Genomic DNA, 16,694 nt, shown 5'->3' on the forward strand with positions numbered 1-16,694 from the left:
AAAGATTCCCAGAATCAATCAATCAATCAATCAATCAATCAATCAATCAATCAATCAATCAATCAATCCTGTATATAAATACTGTAGTATATATTTGTAACCATGTAATTATCAGAACCAACCACTAAAGGGAGGCAGAGAGCAGGCTAAGTATCGCGTTAGCAAGAAGGCGCGTTTTTCAGCATCCGCGGGGGGGAATTGGAAGGCAGCCTCCGTGGATATGGGGGCCCTGCTGTATTGTAATTTCTGACTCTTTCCGCACACGTCAGCTCGCCCTCATCCATGTGTTCCGGGTAGAGAGGCTGGCTCACACGACCCTTGCAGTGTAGTGTAGCGCCCTGAAACTGTGTGTATGTGTGAAAGCGTTCGCGAGCCCCGCCTGGCCACTTTAGACACGTGAAAACGACGGAACGAGGGAGGGGAGGAAACGGGACGGGACGGGAGCGCGCATGGCTTTGATCCGCGGGGTCGGCTGCTCGTGGGAACCGGCGAGGCGGCGGCGATCGACTTGGCCTCGGGCACCCGATCGCCGGCCGAGGGGAGGCGGGCAGGCGGGCGGGCGGAGCGGGTCGGTCGCGGCTCCTCCCCGTCGCGGCGCTTCTGTCCCGGCGATGGCGGGTCCCCCGAGGACGGCGCTCTGCCTCCTCCGCCAGGACCTCCGCGTCCGCGACCACCCGGTAGGTGACCGACTACCCGACGGGGCGGGGAAGCCCAGCCTCCCCAGGCAAGACGGGGCTAGGGCGGGTGGGGGCCCTGGGTTTTGTAGTCCACCCCCCCCGACGCCTCTTCCCTCCCCTCCCCCAAAAAAGACCGTCTGCCCAAACTTTTCCAAAAAGTTTTTGCCTCTTCCCAAGTTCACCACCACCGCCGCCCTCTTAAAACGCTGGGGCCAGGGTGGCGGGGGATAATGGGGGCGGTAGTCCAAGAAACAGCCTCCCCCCCGGGGGGGGCTGTCTGCTTTCCTGGCCCGGAGGAGGCATGCAGACTGGAAAGGGGGGGGGAATAGACACCCCCCCCCCGGGAAGGGGCGGCGGGATGGGTGGGAGAAAGATCCCCCTTCCCCCCCCCCTTGCAGGGTAGCCTCCGTGGTGATTTTGTCTTTACATAACTTTGCTTGCCCCGCCCGCCGGCTGGCCATCCCCACGTGCAGCGCCGGGCGCGTTATCAAACAGGAGGCAGGAGTGGGGGCGGAGCCTGCGGGGAGAAAGAGGCTGCCAATCAGGAAGCGCCCGCCCCTTTCGCTGATGGAACTTTTTCCCTCTCCGGCCCCGCGGCGTTGCCGGGCTCGCTGGCTCGAGCCATCCATCCGAAGTTAAAACTTTGCCTTTTGAATACCTGAGAGTCTGTTTCACAGGGACCGGGAGTAAGGGGTTTTTAAGCTGGTAATTCAGACAACCAGCATATGTTTCTGCATAGTTATTTTAGATGTGCATATGCAGATGATAAGAACAGTAGGTTAAATCCCAGAATCCCCAGATGCCAGGCATGCTGAGAGCTGCAATCCAAAGCAATAGATTTTCTCAGAGCAACATATATTTGTTACATCTCTGGCCCACCTTTTCTCAATGAACTCAAGGGGTGCAAATAAGCCCCGCCCCCACCTTCCCATATCCCCTTTGAAGGACAGTGAGCTGGGGGTGGGGGGAACCTGTCCAGTGTCACATGCGGAGGATCACACAGATCAGTGAAGATTTTAAATGCATCTCCCAGGTAGGGATCCAACTCTAAAGACTGAAACAAACCCATCTATAGATACAGCAGGACCCACTTATCTGCGGGAATCAGTATCCACGGATTTATCTACACAGTCTGAAAATATTAAAAATAGTTCTAGAAATCTCTATGTACATTTCTAAAGTTGAAGTTACAGGAACTGGCCACTAGGTGGAGCCAGAGACATTGCTATATATTGTGTTTGCTATTATCCACGTTTTTCAGAATCCTCTGGGGGGTTTGGAACTGATTCCCTGCAGATCTGGGGTGTCCTACTGTACATGTTTTTTTAAGGAGCTGGAACAATTTCTTGTGCAGTAGCTCCTTCTGTCTGAGTTGGGCTGAGGGTGTGTCCACCAGGAAAGTACAATGGGATTGCCAGGTCTACTCCCCTCCCTTGGTCATCACTCCTGTGATACTACCAGCCCTGTGCTAGGAAGGGGCAAAAACCAAAAACAGGGAAAGGCATCACCCATTTCTGCCCTTGGGAAGAAAAGAAATAATTCTGTGTACAGTAGTTTGGCATTGTAAAACTTTTGGAAAAGAAAAATGAAAACCCTGATGTGCTATGTCCAGAAAGGCAAATAGTGACCATTGCTGGATCATGTCCAATGCTGCCTAGCAAGAGCTATTTGAAGTGGATTTCCCCCCCCCCCCCAAGCAAACAGCCATTAACAAGCTACGATGAAAGTGATTGTTTCCAAGCCCAGCTGCGGATGCTGGAAACCGTGGATAATAGTGGATACCGCGTTTACCCGAAAATAAGACAGGGTCTTATATTCATTTTTGCTTCAAAAAAAGCAGTACGGCTTATTTTCAGGGGATGTTTTATTTTTTTTTAATATACTGTACAACCATCTACATTTATTCAAATACAGTCATGTCATCTTCTGGTTGCTGCACAGTGATGGAGGGCGAGCTTTCACTTAACTAGGGCTTATTTTTGGCGTAGGGCTTATATTATGAGCATCCTGAAAAATCCTACTAGGTCTTACTTTCAAGTTAGGTCTTATTTTCAGGGAAACATGGTATTATATACAGCGTAGTAAAAGAAATCCAGGAAAAAAAGTATGTTTGCATGTATTACCAGAACCGGACATTAGAGGGAGGAAGACACCACTACGTGTTCTTGTTCTAGTGTTTTTCTTTTTCTTTTAAAGTTTTTAATATTTTCAGATTGTGGACATGAAATTGTGAATACCAATCTCATAGGTATGGGAGCCCTGCTGATTTTCTGTTGCCGTGGTTGTTTGACTTTACAGGTGCTTCACTGGGCCCAGAACAACGCGGACTGGGTCGTCCCGCTCTACTGCTTCGATCCCCGGCATTATGCAGGCACACATCACTTTAATTTCCCAAAAACCGGACCTCATCGCCTCAAATTTCTTCTGGAAAGCGTGAGAGATCTCAGGGAGACCCTCAAGGAGAAAGGCAGGTCGGTAGAAATGGGGAGATGTTTTTTAATGCAACGTGTCAGGAAAAAAGAGATATGTTTTTGAGAACTATATTGGGGCCGCTCGTTTTTCTTTGACCTTGGTTCCAGCTTTGACATGCTTCAAGAGGAAACCCATGAGGGAGTGTGCATCTACTCTGTGCAGTTAGGACAGTTCGATGACACGTTGATAGACAAGATTTCACTCTGTTGAATTTGGGGGTATAAAAGACATGGATGCTTAAATGCCTTTCGTCCCCTCCCTTGAATGATGGAGAAGTCTTAAGTATCGTTTGCCAGACTACAAATGCCATCGTTCTTTGGGTTGCATTTGTGACAGTGGTATCAAAGAGGAAGGACTGGCTGGAGTAAATGGGTTCAGAAGACAAGAGTCTGGCTCACGAGGGAATTTCATCATTCTGGAGAAGCTCGTACTCCCATCTCGCCAATCCCCGTCTCATGCTCTTAAACACAGTCCCATCCTTGTGCCTAATTATATTCCATCGTGTTCCCCTCCAGCAATTTGGTGGTTCGAAAAGGGAAGCCGGAAGAGGTGGTCCGCAATCTCATTGACCAGCTTGGTTCCGTGGCTGCCGTAGCTTTTCACGAAGAGGTATGGGAATCGTTTTTTACTTGTTTCAGAAGGTAAAAGAAAAATCAGAAGGACAGAAGTATTAATTGTCGGCCGTGCTCTGCAGGATGCGGTGGGATCACTGTGTCCCACAGAATCAGTATCGGCGTGTGAGTTGTCTCTGCAGAGTGGCTGGAGGTTACTGGTGGCAGATTCTTGGAAAAGTTATATTTGGGACCAAAAGAAGGGGGGGGAGAGAGAGAGAGAGAGAGAGAGAGAGAGAGAGAGAGAGAGAGAGAGAGAGAGAGAGAGTTAAGTCCCACATTCATGGGTTAAAATGACCGTAGGGAAGGATGTATCTGAGATAACTAAAGGAGAGGTTAGCAGCCCTGGGCTTAATTCCAAAAGGCGTCTGCATGCGCTTGTTTCGAGAATGTTTAGGGGTGGAGAACTGATGGCGACTTTCTAGATGTGGCTGGGTTCCAGTTCCCCCTCTGCCCCTCCTCGCTGGGCCATCGTTTGAGGTCTAACTGGGATAGACATTCGTCAGCAAACTCTGAAGGCTCCCCACCCTGCAGGAAGAGGAATCTCTCTCCGGCCTGCAGGCAGAGCTTGCAAAAGTTCCTTGTTTGGACTACGAATCCCCCAATCCCCCAGTCACTGGGAGTTGTAGTCCAAAGCATACATTTTCTAAGGTCTGCCTGCCGTTGTTTACTAGGTACTGAAAGAGAAAGAGGGGGGAAGGGGGAAATGGATATCTCTGCCTGTTTTTGATTCTGGCTCCCATCTGCTTTCGTCTTGACCTGCTTTATTTTATTTTTTTATTTAAAATTTTACCCCAGCTTTCTCCTAAAAAGGCAACTGATGTTATTAGAGGACCGTATAAAAGCTAGCCACAGTGGGTAGACAAAGACTAAAAAGGATCAAGGAAACACCATACACAAAACATGCTCTCATGTTCTAGGTGACGAAAGAAGAGCTGGAGGTTGAGAAGGCACTACGTCAGGTGTGCTCCGAGAAAGGGGTCGCGGTCCAGACATTTTGGGGCTCCACTCTCTATCACCGGGATGACCTGCCCTTCAAGCCCATTTCCAGGTGAATCGCTTTGGGGTGGCCGGCCAGGTGGGGGACACCCCCCCGCCTGCCAGCCCATGCTTGCTGTACCTCCTGGGTCCACCCCCCATCTGACCTGTTTTCCTTCCTTTTTTCTGTATGCAGGTTGCCGGACGTTTACACTCAGTTCCGCAAAGTGGTGGAATCGCAAGCGACGGTCCGGCCCCTCCTGAACCTGGCCCCTCTGCTGAAGCCCCTGCCTCCGGATCTGGAAGATGGAGCCATTCCTGATCTGGAGGATTTTGGGATGACGAGTAAGACCCGCTCTGTGCAAAGCATCTCTTCATGTCGCCCCCGATGTAAACGTTCACTCTGGTGCAGTATTTTTGAAAGGGCACGATTTCTCCCACGGAGAAGGCTGGAGTGTTCTGCTGTCTTTGAATCCATAAAATGGGAGGGTTCGTTTTCTGAATTGTAGGCTGTAGGCTTGATTTCGTTACCCTTTCAAACAGACCAACTAAAATCAATGGTGGCCTTTAGGGCAAATCTTTACCAGATTTCAGTGGGTTTACTCTGAAAGAGATTCATTTTGGCCTCCTCCTTAACAAATACTTTTTATAAAACTTGAAACACATGCTCAGATTAATTTGGGATGAGGTGGTGGGGGATTTCTGACAGTTTGCAAACTTTGAGATGTGCTTTTTCATTTCTTTGTTAAGATACGAAGTTCAAATTTCTAATCCCCGTTTGTTATTCTACATAGATTTAAGGGATTGTTTGATGCCCTTTTCCTTTAACAAGGGGGTGGAAGAGATATTGGCTTGAAGCCTTTATGATTTAAGACTAAATTAGCAAATCATTTCCCATGCGTTATCTCTGTATTCCATGTAACACGCTACTGTAGGGCAGATAAATAGAACACTGCAAATGAGGGGTGAAACAGGCGTGGGGCAATTTTTATTGCAGAATTTGGAGCATGTTTGGGGGGGGTACAAAAATGTCTTTACTTACGGCTGACATTGATTCTGACCTTATCTGTCACAGATCCACCGAGCGACCCTCGCTCTGCCTTTCCTTGCAGTGGAGGTGAGACTCAGGCATTAAGGAGGCTGCAGCATTATTTCTGGGACACGGTAATTAGTGGTGCACTGTTTTGTTTTTGCAAGGGCAGAAAACAGAGGACATTGTCTGTGTTTTCCATGTAGGAGATTCCCAGCTCTGATTCACTGATCATAATCATAACAGCAACAGTTTAGACTTCAACCCACTCAGTGGTTTCTAGGTATGAAGTTCTTCAGAAGCGGTTCGCTTCTTCTGGCGGTGCTCTGGGGTCACCATGCCGTAGGTTGAAGGCTGTCCAAGGTAGCAGGAGACCTAACCCTACTCTAAGTGACTTCAACTGGCCCCTCTCCCGGGAGGCAGGTAGTGACTTGAACTCGTGACCCTGGGTGTCTCAGCTGGATGCTCCAACTCATTGAGCTGTGCCAGCTCTTACCAATTCCCCCGACTAAAAAGGCTGGAGTCCCCCACCTAAAATCCTAGAAGACTATTGCTGGGAGCACAACAAAAAAAAGAGAGACATTTCCAAAGTTAATAATCACATGCCGTCAATTCAATTTGAACTTGCGCTGATTTTTTTTCCAGGATTTTCCAGGTAGACAATACCATTACAGTGGTATAGCGATGTTAATCCATGCAGCAAAAATCGCTGCTAAGCGATTTTGTCGCTATGCGATTTTAAAAAGCCCATAGAAATGCATTAAAACCTGTTTAATGCGTTCCCATGGGCAAAAAAATGACCTTAAAGCGAAGATCCTCCATACGGCGGCCATTTTCGCTGCCTCTTAAGCAAGGAATATGTGCGGAAACACAGCGGGCGGCCATTTTTGTACCCGGCAGTCATTTTGGAACGATCGCAAAAAGTTCATTGCTATGGGGTTTCGTCGTTAAACGGAGCACCCGTTAAGCGAGGCACCACTGTACTGTCTTTTTCTTCTGAGGTTACCCTGGGATTGTGCAGCTTGCCCAGGGCCATACAGGATGGCTCTGCCCCATGGAAGGCAAAGGGAGGAATCGAACTGCCAACCTCTGGTTAGCCAGCGATATCCGTAAAACCACTGAACTATTCCAGACTTAAGGCTTTGTTCAAAAGCCAGTTGTTCCCATTTCTGGCCACTAGAGGGCTCTCTATTCTATTAAAACCTGCCCTATTCTTCAAGAACCCTTAAACTGCATTCTATTTTAACACTTGGGGGGGGGGGTTGAGGTCCTTTAATCCCACCCCCCTGAAAAGCACATCTTTATTTGCACAGAACTTTGTTGCTTCCTACAAGGAGACCCGAAATGGATTGATAGGAGTGGATTACTCAACCAAGTTTGCTCCCTGGTATGTCTCTGAATCTACTCTGGGTTTTATTGTTATTTATTTATTTCAACAAATTTTACCTTGCCTTTCTCCTTTTTAAAAGAAACTTTTCCGTTTCATCTTTACAAGACCTGTCCCGGGCACCAGCGTTTCAGCATCTTGTAACATTTCCTTTAAAGTTTGGACTAAAACCCAGAGTGAATCCGTCATCTCACTGACATGGGAACGACCAGCTTCTATTGCCTCCAGAACCCCCCCCCTCTCTCTCTCTCTCTCTCACACACACACACACACACACACACACACACACACACACGAGACCAACAAAAGTGAATAGCTGCTTAGCTGGGCGAGTGTGAGAAGGCCATACCTCTTTGTATGGGGGAACGAACAAAAATGGGTAAATATTCGTCCCTTCCTATTCATAAATATTCATCCCTTCGTATTCATGAGTTCTCTGGAACTCACGAATACAAAGGGACAAATATTTAACGAATCAGCGACTTTTAACGAATTTTGCAATTCGGCTTTTTATTCGTCCCCAATCCATACTGTATTCCTGCCCACCCTGAGTCTACAGGATAAGGTGGGATATGTGATTTTTAAAGTAAACTGACGATGGTCTTTCTAAGCTCAGATTTAGCCCGTACAGGATAGTATCACACCCCAGGGAATGAATCTGGTGGGGCTCACATTTCCTGACGATATCCTGGATTATCTGTTCTTGTTTTCTTTCTAGGCTGTCTCTGGGGTGCATCTCGCCGAGGTATATTTACCATGAGATTCGGAAATACGAAAAAGAGCGGACTGCAAATCAGAGTACTTACTGGTAGGATATGATTTATGAGCTGGGTTACTTCTGAAAATATACTTAAGATCCTACCGGTTGTTTACATGAGTTTAAGAGGAAACATGGACATCACGGCGCCTAATTGCGGTTTACCAATGAGGTGTTGCCTGTGTGCCAGACGCAGAACCAGGGGGTGCAAATGACATGTGGCCAAGAACTCATCAGTAAATCACAGGGACTTCTGTGTTTCAGAAAACACAGAAGTCCCCATGACATTTACATCAGATTTTGGCTGAGTATCAGGAAAAACTTCTTAACTGTTAGAGCAATACAACAATGGAACCAGTGACCTCAGGGGAAGGTGGTGAGCACTCCAACGCTGCAGTCATTCAAGGGAAAACTGGATCACCACCTATCAAATCTGCTTTGATTTGGATTCCTGCTTTGAGCAGGGGGTTGGACTTGATGGCCTTAGAGGCCCCCTTCCAATCCCATTATTCTGTGATTTTATGCACGAATACCCAGTAGGATTCCGGCTACTGTTGGCATTAACCATATCACATTTTGAAACGTTACAGGCCTTGTAAATTGGGCCCGTTCACAAAGCCGGGTGAGATCAGATGTGTTTTATTTCTACACCTGGAATGTTACCTGTGTGTCCATTTTTCGTAGGGTGCTCTTTGAACTGATGTGGAGGGATTACTTCCGGTTCGTAGCCCTGAAATACGGCAACAAGATTTTCTTGGTGAGAGGTGAGTTGGGGGGAGATGAGGTGCCTCGTGAAGCAGAGCCGTCCTTTGCGGGAGACAACAGAGTTAGGGCAAGAGCTGAGTACCTTTGCTCTGAATTTCCTGTATTTTTCCGTGTATAAGACGCCCCCATGTATAAGACGCCCCCCCTTTTCTAATCCAAAATTAAGAAATCTAAGTGGGGCTTAGCAAGTGCAAGGGGAAAGGGATCAAACCGCTGCAGGATCGCTTTGATCCCTGCTTCCCCCTCCACTTGTTTTTGTTCTCGCCTCAGCTTACTTCCGTGTATAAGATGACCCTCAATTTTTAGTCTAAAGATTTTAGACAAAAGTATAGTCTTATACACGGAAAAATACGGTAGCTTCCTCATGACACCACACAGCCAATCAGATTTGGTTACCCAAGTGGCAAAGTCCCAAAGCCAAAACAGAGGGAGGCTAGTCCTTCCCACCATCGTTCTGGTGCAGCTTACGCTTGAGGGAACCACATTCAGCAACATTACGGCATCATATTTACCTCCCTTTCCCAGACTGATGGTGAATTAAAATCAAGAAGCCAAGGGTATGTGTAGGTAAAGCCTTGACTTCTTTCTTTCTAAAGACCAAAATGTTGGTTTTATATCAGCCCTGTTTATGTCACCCTAAGGAGTTATGGAAATCGTAACGTTACCAGCCGCCTTGCGTCCTTTTAAGGAGAAAGGCAGGGTAAAAATCACTTATAAATGAAATATATCAGTGAAACAGAGCTGACTTGTGCAGCCCAGGAAGCTATTATACACTGGGACTTCTTCCTGAGTAAGGCATGCATGGGATTGAAATGTTTTTCAGTACATTTAGTCTCCCTGATGTCCAAGCTGGCCTCGCTGGCAGTTCTCTCTCTTTTCTGTCCCCCCCCCACACACAACAGGCTTTAGCCCCGCTTACTGGTGGATCCGTCCCAAACTGGGAATTTGGTCCCTAGACTGAAGAAGGCCCTGGTGCTTAACGATGCAGAGTTAAAGTAGTTAATTGTTGTGGCTGACCATAGATCTGAACGGAGGGACTTGCCAGACAGAAGACACCCTCGTAGCTGAAATTCCAACTAAGATTTGGAAGGTAGAACTCATCCATTCTGATGCTGCGTAGATAGCTCAGTGATTTAAGGCATCTGGTGGTGGAGCCAGAGGTTGGGAGTTCGATTCCCCCCCCCCGATAGTGCTTCCTTGACACAAGGAGCTGGGTTCGAGGATCCAGAAGGTGCCTTCCAGCTCTGCATTTCTAAGTTGGTAAATCTTGGTATATTCTCTCCCTGCCCTTGATCCTCACACAGGGCTTCAAGAGAAGGAGATTCCCTGGAAGAAAGACCCAAAGCTATTTGATTCTTGGAAAGGTCAGTAAAGCAAAGGCTGCCTGGGAAATTCCAGAATCCGAACCCAGAACCCATTCCAGAATCTGAATGCTTTTCCGTCACTTCAAGTGGCCGTCATGAACTTCCCTGAAACAGCCTTCCCAGTCTTGGGGCTGTCCAGAGGTCCTGGATGACACACACTCTCCATCTTCCCCAGCCAAGTGGCTTCTTGCCTGTGCTGTGCGGGGACGATGGGTGTTGTGGTCTGGCCCCTTCTGAAGGGCCCCAGCATGAGGAAGGCTGGTGCAAAATAAAGGAGCCGGTCTGTCTGTCTGAGCTGTCACGAGCTATCTGGCTGGTTTCTATGCCCCCCCCCCGGCTGCCAAGGCCATTTTGGATCGTTCACAACAGAAAAACGGACAATAATTGACATCGGTAAACTAAACTAAAACAACATCAAATAATATAGAGGAATAGACGTGCCCAAATAAATTCTGAGCATTATAGGCTGAAAAATAAATGCACAGAAACAACAATGAACCACAACGTGAGAAAAGAGGAGGTGGTGGCGTTTGGAAGTGCATGCTTTTGAAAACAACCCACCAAAGCCAACAGGAGTGGGAGATGTTGCTGTTGGTTTTCCTAGCACCGTCCCGTTGATTCCCTGCTAGATTTTGCCCCCCACCCCCGGGTGCCAGGCCCCCGTTGTCTGTCCTGCTTTAGTCAGAGCCCTGCTATTTCTTTCTTTGCTGTGGTAGAAGGAAGAACGGGCGTGCCTTTCGTGGATGCCAACATGCGGGAGCTGGCAGCGACGGGCTTCATGTCCAACAGGGGGCGCCAGAACGTGGCGAGTTTCTTGACCAAAGACCTGGGCTTGGACTGGAGGCTGGGAGCCGAGTGGTTTGAATCCTTGCTGGTAAGGATCAAGCAGATTTCCCCTCTTCTGCGGGTCTACTTTTATTAAGGGACATTCAGGATTTAGGGCTAAGTGTTTCAAGGAGGGACTTGACTGAAGCTAGAGATGGGCACGAACCGGTGGTTCAGGTGGTTCGTACGCCGGTTCGTTTATCAGCCGAGCAAATGTTCAGTGCTTTGAAGCCTAGCCTCCTCTGGTGGGCGCCCCACTCGGAGGCAGTGGCCAGGCTTCCCTGCTCCACCACACTGCCTCCTGAGTGGGCGGCTGCCGGAGGAGGTGGGGCTTTGAAGCGTGAAACACCAGTTTGGCCAATAAACGAATTTGCACAAACCAGCGAATTTTTTTAAAAAAAAACTTCCAAAAGAAGGTGCCAAGAGAGATTTCGAAACAAATCTCTCCTAAGGGAGGTGCAACGAGTTTAGAAACCATCTCCCCGTGAAGGTGGAGAATAGAAAATGGATTGGATTAAACACCCAAACCTACATTTAAAAAAAAAACAAAAAACCGTCGGTTGTGTCCTTCCGTATCTGTTTCTCACATCCAAGGTGGATTACGATGTCTGCAGCAACTACGGGAACTGGCTCTACAGCGCTGGCATTGGCAACGACCCAAGAGAAAACCGGAAATTTAACATGATCAAGCAAGCTTTAGATTATGACGGCAATGTAAGTTTTCCACTGCGGTGTTCGCATGCGGTGCTACAATTTGGAGGGGTTTTTTTCCCTTTCTTCCCGTTGGGTTGAACTAAAGCCCAATTCCACCTCTTCCCAGTCTTGCTTATCTGTTTTAATTGTTCTTTTGAGTTATCTTATGTGTCAAGTTAATCTGTTTCTGTGCATTTAACCATCCTTAGTTTGGTTAGGCTCCATTTAGAGTCCCTGTGTCCAGTTCTGGACACCAGACTTTTAAGAAGGATGTCAACAAACTGGAGCAAGTTCAGAGGAGAGCCAGAAGGAGGATCGGGGGACTGGAAGCTGAGTTCGATTCCCCCACTGGGCCTCCTTGATGGGCTGATCTGTAGAGTTCCTTCCAACTCTGCATTTCTAAGATAATGATGAACTCAGGCAGAGATGGCATTGTTTTGAAACCGCAGCTTCAAGAATATTACAAAGATTTTTTTTAACCTCTAGCCATGTTAGCTGTGGGTGTTAAGTCGATTTTCCTGTCTCGGACTGGCATTTAAACTTTGAATTCTTTTTTTAAACAAGGCATGTCATGGGAGTGCCCTGGCAAAAGGAATAATTTTTTTCCTTTTGGGAAGCAGGGGAGATGATCGAATTTTTGCCTTACTGGTGGGAGCAAGCTTGGAAAGCGTCCTGCGTGGACTCCGGTTCCTTTGCTAACTGGGGGGATTCCGGGAGTTGTAATACGGAAAAGGAACTTTTATCGCGCTTCAAAGGGAGCCTGAGAGAATTCTTTATCTTCCCAGGGCGACTACGCCAGGCTCTGGGTTCCAGAATTACAGCGCATCAAGGGGGGCAACGTCCACACCCCCTGGGCCCTGAGCCAGGGCGCGCTCTCGCAAGCTGGCGTTGAGCTCGGCACGACATATCCTCTGCCGGTGGTGACCGCCCCGGAGTGGAGCAGGCACCTCAACCAGAAGGCGGCAGTAAGTAGCCCCGTGGGAAGTCATCCGGCCACGCCGGGTGACCAAAGGGCACTTGGAAGATCTTGAGACCCCGCGATGCCATGGGAGAAACATCACCCTGCCAGAGGCGGAGCGGCTTTTTCCCGCTGGGCTTAGTCCCCCTTGCCCCTTCAAAGGAGCACATGCTGGATACAGACATGAGACGGAGTGGTGTCTTGAACTGGGAACTTAATGGGTTCCGGATGATGGTTGTAACTAAAGTTGGTCGTAACTCAAAACACCATTTCCCATAGTTGAATGGGGCAAATTTTTGGTGTCCACAGGACATGTGTGTCTCCCGGGGCCCATAGGGACACAGCGGCAGCACTGCCATTATCAGCAAACTCATTATCCAATCCCTCCCATTAAAAAAACACTCTAGAAGTCATCTTATGCTATTTTGCTATGTTCTGAGCAAACATGTACCCGAGAATCCTCCACCACTGAAAAAAGATTGTACCCCGTTTTCCCGAAAATAAGACCTAGCCTGAAAATAAGCCCTAGTAGGATTTTTCAGGATGCTCATCATATCCCAAAAATAAGCTCCAGTGAAGTGAAACCTTGCCCTCCACCCTTGTGCAGCAACCAGAAAAAACGACTGTAAAATTAAACATCCCCTGAAAATAAGCCCTAATGTGTTTTTTGGAGCAAACATTAATATAAGACCCTGTCTTATTTTTGGGGAAACACGGTATTTGTTTCTTAATCAGCAAAACCCAGTTACATAAATTTATGCCAGCATAACTAAAAAATAATAATTCAGATTAATTACGTAAAAGTTTTCTATCTCCCTCTTGGAACTGGGGAAATGTTTTAAAGTTTGGATGGATGGATGGATGGATGGATGGATGGATGGATGGATGGATGGATGGATGGATGGATGGATGGATGGATGGATAGATAGATAGATAGATAGATAGATAGATAGATAGATAGATAGATAGATAGATAGATAGATAGATAGATAGATAGATAGATAGGTAACATTATAGGATGGATAGATAGCCAGCTACCTTGATTGAAAGTGCTGATTCCAATTTTTAGTATTAAAGGCTCACCCCTCCCCATGTCTCAAGGTTACCAATATTTCTGGCCACTAGAGGCGCCAGAAAGGGGGGTTCTGATCTAAAAACTCCATTTTTATAAGAGAAATGTTTGTTTGGGGGGGGGGTGGAGCAGATGCCACCCTCCAAAAGTGAAGAATGAAAAATAATATATGGGCATTTCCTCGGATTTTTCTGTTTTCAAGTCAAAGGACCCTGTCTCATCTGTTTGACTTTTACACCAATAATTCCTAATTCCCTCCCTCCTTCTCTCTCCCTCTTTTTGCAGAACCACCAAAGCACTGCTGCAAGGCGTGGAAAAGGACCCTCCTACACTCCAAAGCAACACAAAAACAGAGGCGTGGATTTTTATTTTTCGCACAAGAAAGATCTGGTCTGACTTGATGGTCGCTCATGGTGGTTGTGTAGGGAAAGGACAGGTTGACGTTGGGGTTCCGAAGGGTGAATTCCATCATCTTCCAGGGCCACCAATCACCTTGACCTTGGTAACAGCCAGATGGAGGTGGCCACTTGGATCCATCTTGGTGGCCACTCAGACCACCTCAAAGGCCTCCCCAATCTCCCAAAAGCAAAATGGGAAATAATTAGTATTTTAGGTGCTTAATGGGTGCATGGATTCCCTGTGTGGCTTCTTTAAAAATTGAATTATATACTCTTGAGGACTTTTTTGGGGGCTTGGAATTGGGGTTACAGGGACGAGATAAATAGATCTCTATTGAATCTGCAGATTATTTAAGAATTAATTTTTCCAAGATACTTCTGTTGTTGTTTTTATAAAAAAACTTTTTCAGAGAAGCATTAAATCATCAATGATGCCAAAATTTAATTACAGTCGTGCCCCGCTTAACGATTACCCCGTATAACAACAAATCCGCTTCACACCAATGTTTTTGCAATCGCAAAACAATGTTTTAAATGGGTTTTTTTCACTTTGCGAAGATCGGTTCCCTACTTCGGGAACCGATTCTTCGCATTATGATGATCAAAACAGCTGATCGTTGGGGTTTCAAAATGGCCACCAGGTGCTCAAAATGGCTCCCCGCTGTGTTTTTGGGCGGATTCCTCGCTCTACAGGTACCGAAAATGGCCGCCCCTATGGAGGATCTTCGCTGGACAGTGAGTTTTTCAGCCCATTGGAACGCACTGAACGGTTTTCAATGCGTTTCAATGGGCTTTTAAATTTCACTTTATGACATTTTCGCTCTACAGTGATTTCGCTGGAACAAATCAACGTCGTTAAGCGAGGCACCACTGTAAATTCTTTTCTCTGTCTTTGTTCAACCTTTTCAACTAAATGCAAAACTCCCCCACAAAAACATAGGAATCAAAATAATGGTTGTTGTGGGTTTTTCGGGCTTCTTGGCCGTGTTCTGAAGGTAGTTTTTCCTAACGTTTCGCCACGTTAGGAAAAACCACCTTCAGAACACGGCCAAGAAGCCCGAAAAACCCACAACAACATTAGATCCCGGCCGTGAAAGCCTTCGCGAATACAAATCAAAATAATGTTAGCATTTTGGAGAAAAGGACCATGTTGATCTATGATCTGGGTTATACCTCATGCCCTCTTGTCTGCAGTGGTTGTTTTGAACTCAGGTTTGCTACCTCAGAGGTGGTTGGTTGCTTTTAGGGGAGCATCAGTGAATTTTGAATTTAAACCGGCTGGATAACGAAACAGCTGTGCCTGCGATTAATAACCTCAGAGGACAACATTAATCCCAATAAACCTATAATATTTCACTGTCTCTTATAGTTTCTTATATGGTGTACAGCAACAAATTTCTACAACACTTAGTTACGCACTATAACTTGATTAGAAATTAGAAATATTTGTGTTGCGATATCTTTCAAGCATTTTTAAAAAATCAAGCTAGCTATTTTGCATTTGGAAATAGCTCGGAGTCGACTGATATTTTAGATTTTCTTGCAGGCTTGGCCTTTGCACAAAAAGGATTTGGGGGTATAAATTCTATAAATCTGCTAGCGTTAACTTCTTCCAAAGCACAGTTTCTACAAAAAGTCCTTAAAGGTTGATTTTCAATTGCTGTGATAACCAAGAGGTTCTGGGAGTTTAATTTTTTTTAAAGTTACTTTTTTAAAAAATTATGGATTTTGCAAACCTTTGCAGTGAAGTTCCCTGATTCATAATCCCAAAGTCACCACCTTTTAGACTAATTCATTTCGCAGGATTGTTGAGACAGTCACACGAATGATGGGGTGGGAGATGACCCCTCCTGATCTTTTTGGAGAAGAAACAGACCAAACCAATAAATAAATAAATGGATTGTCCCTTTCTGAGATGCCTTACACAATGTGGAGGAACTGGGCACCGGCTGGATCTGACCTCTGCATGCCAATGCTCAATCTTGGGAGTCAGGGAGGGTCTTTAACACAGAGAGAGTATCCTTGCACGTGTACAGAGTGCCTTTTCCAATGTGCCCACCACAGCCTTCCTCTACATAAGAATTCTAGACAGCGGGTATCCTGACAATGAAAATGCAGGACAAGAAAAAAAAATGAAACAGAGGAGGCTTCCCTGATCCCTTCTCCAGAGTAGGAGAAAATGACTGAGGGTCCTCAAAAGCTGGATTCCCACCACGCCTCCTTCCTAAAAAGGCACAAATCTCCCAAGACGAGAATCAGCGACGCCTTGACCGACCAAAAAAAGCATCATCCCGCAGGCGAGCTTTCGTGGACCGAAACCACTTCGTCAGGCTGGTTACCCGCGTGAAGAACTTTGCAAGTCCCAACAGTTCATAGAAAAATGGATTTTTCCCCCGGAAAAGTGACTCTTGGAGGCCAACTCCAAAAGCTGGTGGCCAGAGGGGGTTTTGCCCGGAAAAGTGACTGGGAAGAGGTAAAGTCCGTACATTCTGGACCCACGAAAGCGTGGGTCATAGTAGGATGATTTTCCCCCCAGCCCCCTGTAGCCGGTGCCGACGACGCCTGCCTTCGCAGTTCGCACGGATCCCCCCCTTCTCCCCGGCTGCCTCTCGTTCCAACCGGGTGCCCAGAAGGCGAAGGAAAGGTCGAGGGGGGCCCCCGATCCTCACTCCCCACCCCAGGCGGGGGTCGGTCGGCGCCGCAGGGG

General features: G+C 47.1%; 1 protein-coding gene across 1 annotated transcript; it reads left to right on the plus strand.

The window, feature by feature from the left end:
* The first annotated feature begins 530 nt into the window (after positions 1 to 530).
* Positions 531 to 15,348, plus strand: LOC110085830 (cryptochrome DASH). Its single transcript, XM_073002835.2, has 14 exons — positions 531 to 677; positions 2,976 to 3,148; positions 3,665 to 3,758; positions 4,681 to 4,811; positions 4,935 to 5,083; positions 5,814 to 5,902; positions 7,082 to 7,155; positions 7,874 to 7,963; positions 8,597 to 8,676; positions 9,982 to 10,041; positions 10,758 to 10,915; positions 11,461 to 11,580; positions 12,345 to 12,524; positions 13,875 to 15,348. The coding sequence occupies exons 1-14, from the start codon at positions 612 to 614 to the stop codon at positions 13,983 to 13,985; spliced, it is 1,575 nt and encodes a 524-aa protein (XP_072858936.2). The 5' UTR covers positions 531 to 611; the 3' UTR covers positions 13,986 to 15,348.
* Positions 15,349 to 16,694: the final 1,346 nt, after the last annotated feature.

This window comes from Pogona vitticeps, chromosome 6, assembly GCF_051106095.1.
Source record: "Pogona vitticeps strain Pit_001003342236 chromosome 6, PviZW2.1, whole genome shotgun sequence".
NCBI classification, from domain to species: Eukaryota; Metazoa; Chordata; class Lepidosauria; order Squamata; family Agamidae; genus Pogona; species Pogona vitticeps.

Bases quoted from the DNA above. Each gene is read 5' to 3' on its own strand.
- LOC110085830 (XM_073002835.2), top strand. From the start codon at position 612: ATGGCGGGTCCCCCGAGGACGGCGCTCTGCCTCCTCCGCCAGGACCTC. The intron at 5,903-7,081 runs GTAATTAGTGGT...TTATTTGCACAG, and splicing joins AGCATTATTTCTGGGACACG to AACTTTGTTGCTTCCTACAA. The intron at 8,677-9,981 runs GTGAGTTGGGGG...ATCCTCACACAG, and splicing joins CAAGATTTTCTTGGTGAGAG to GGCTTCAAGAGAAGGAGATT.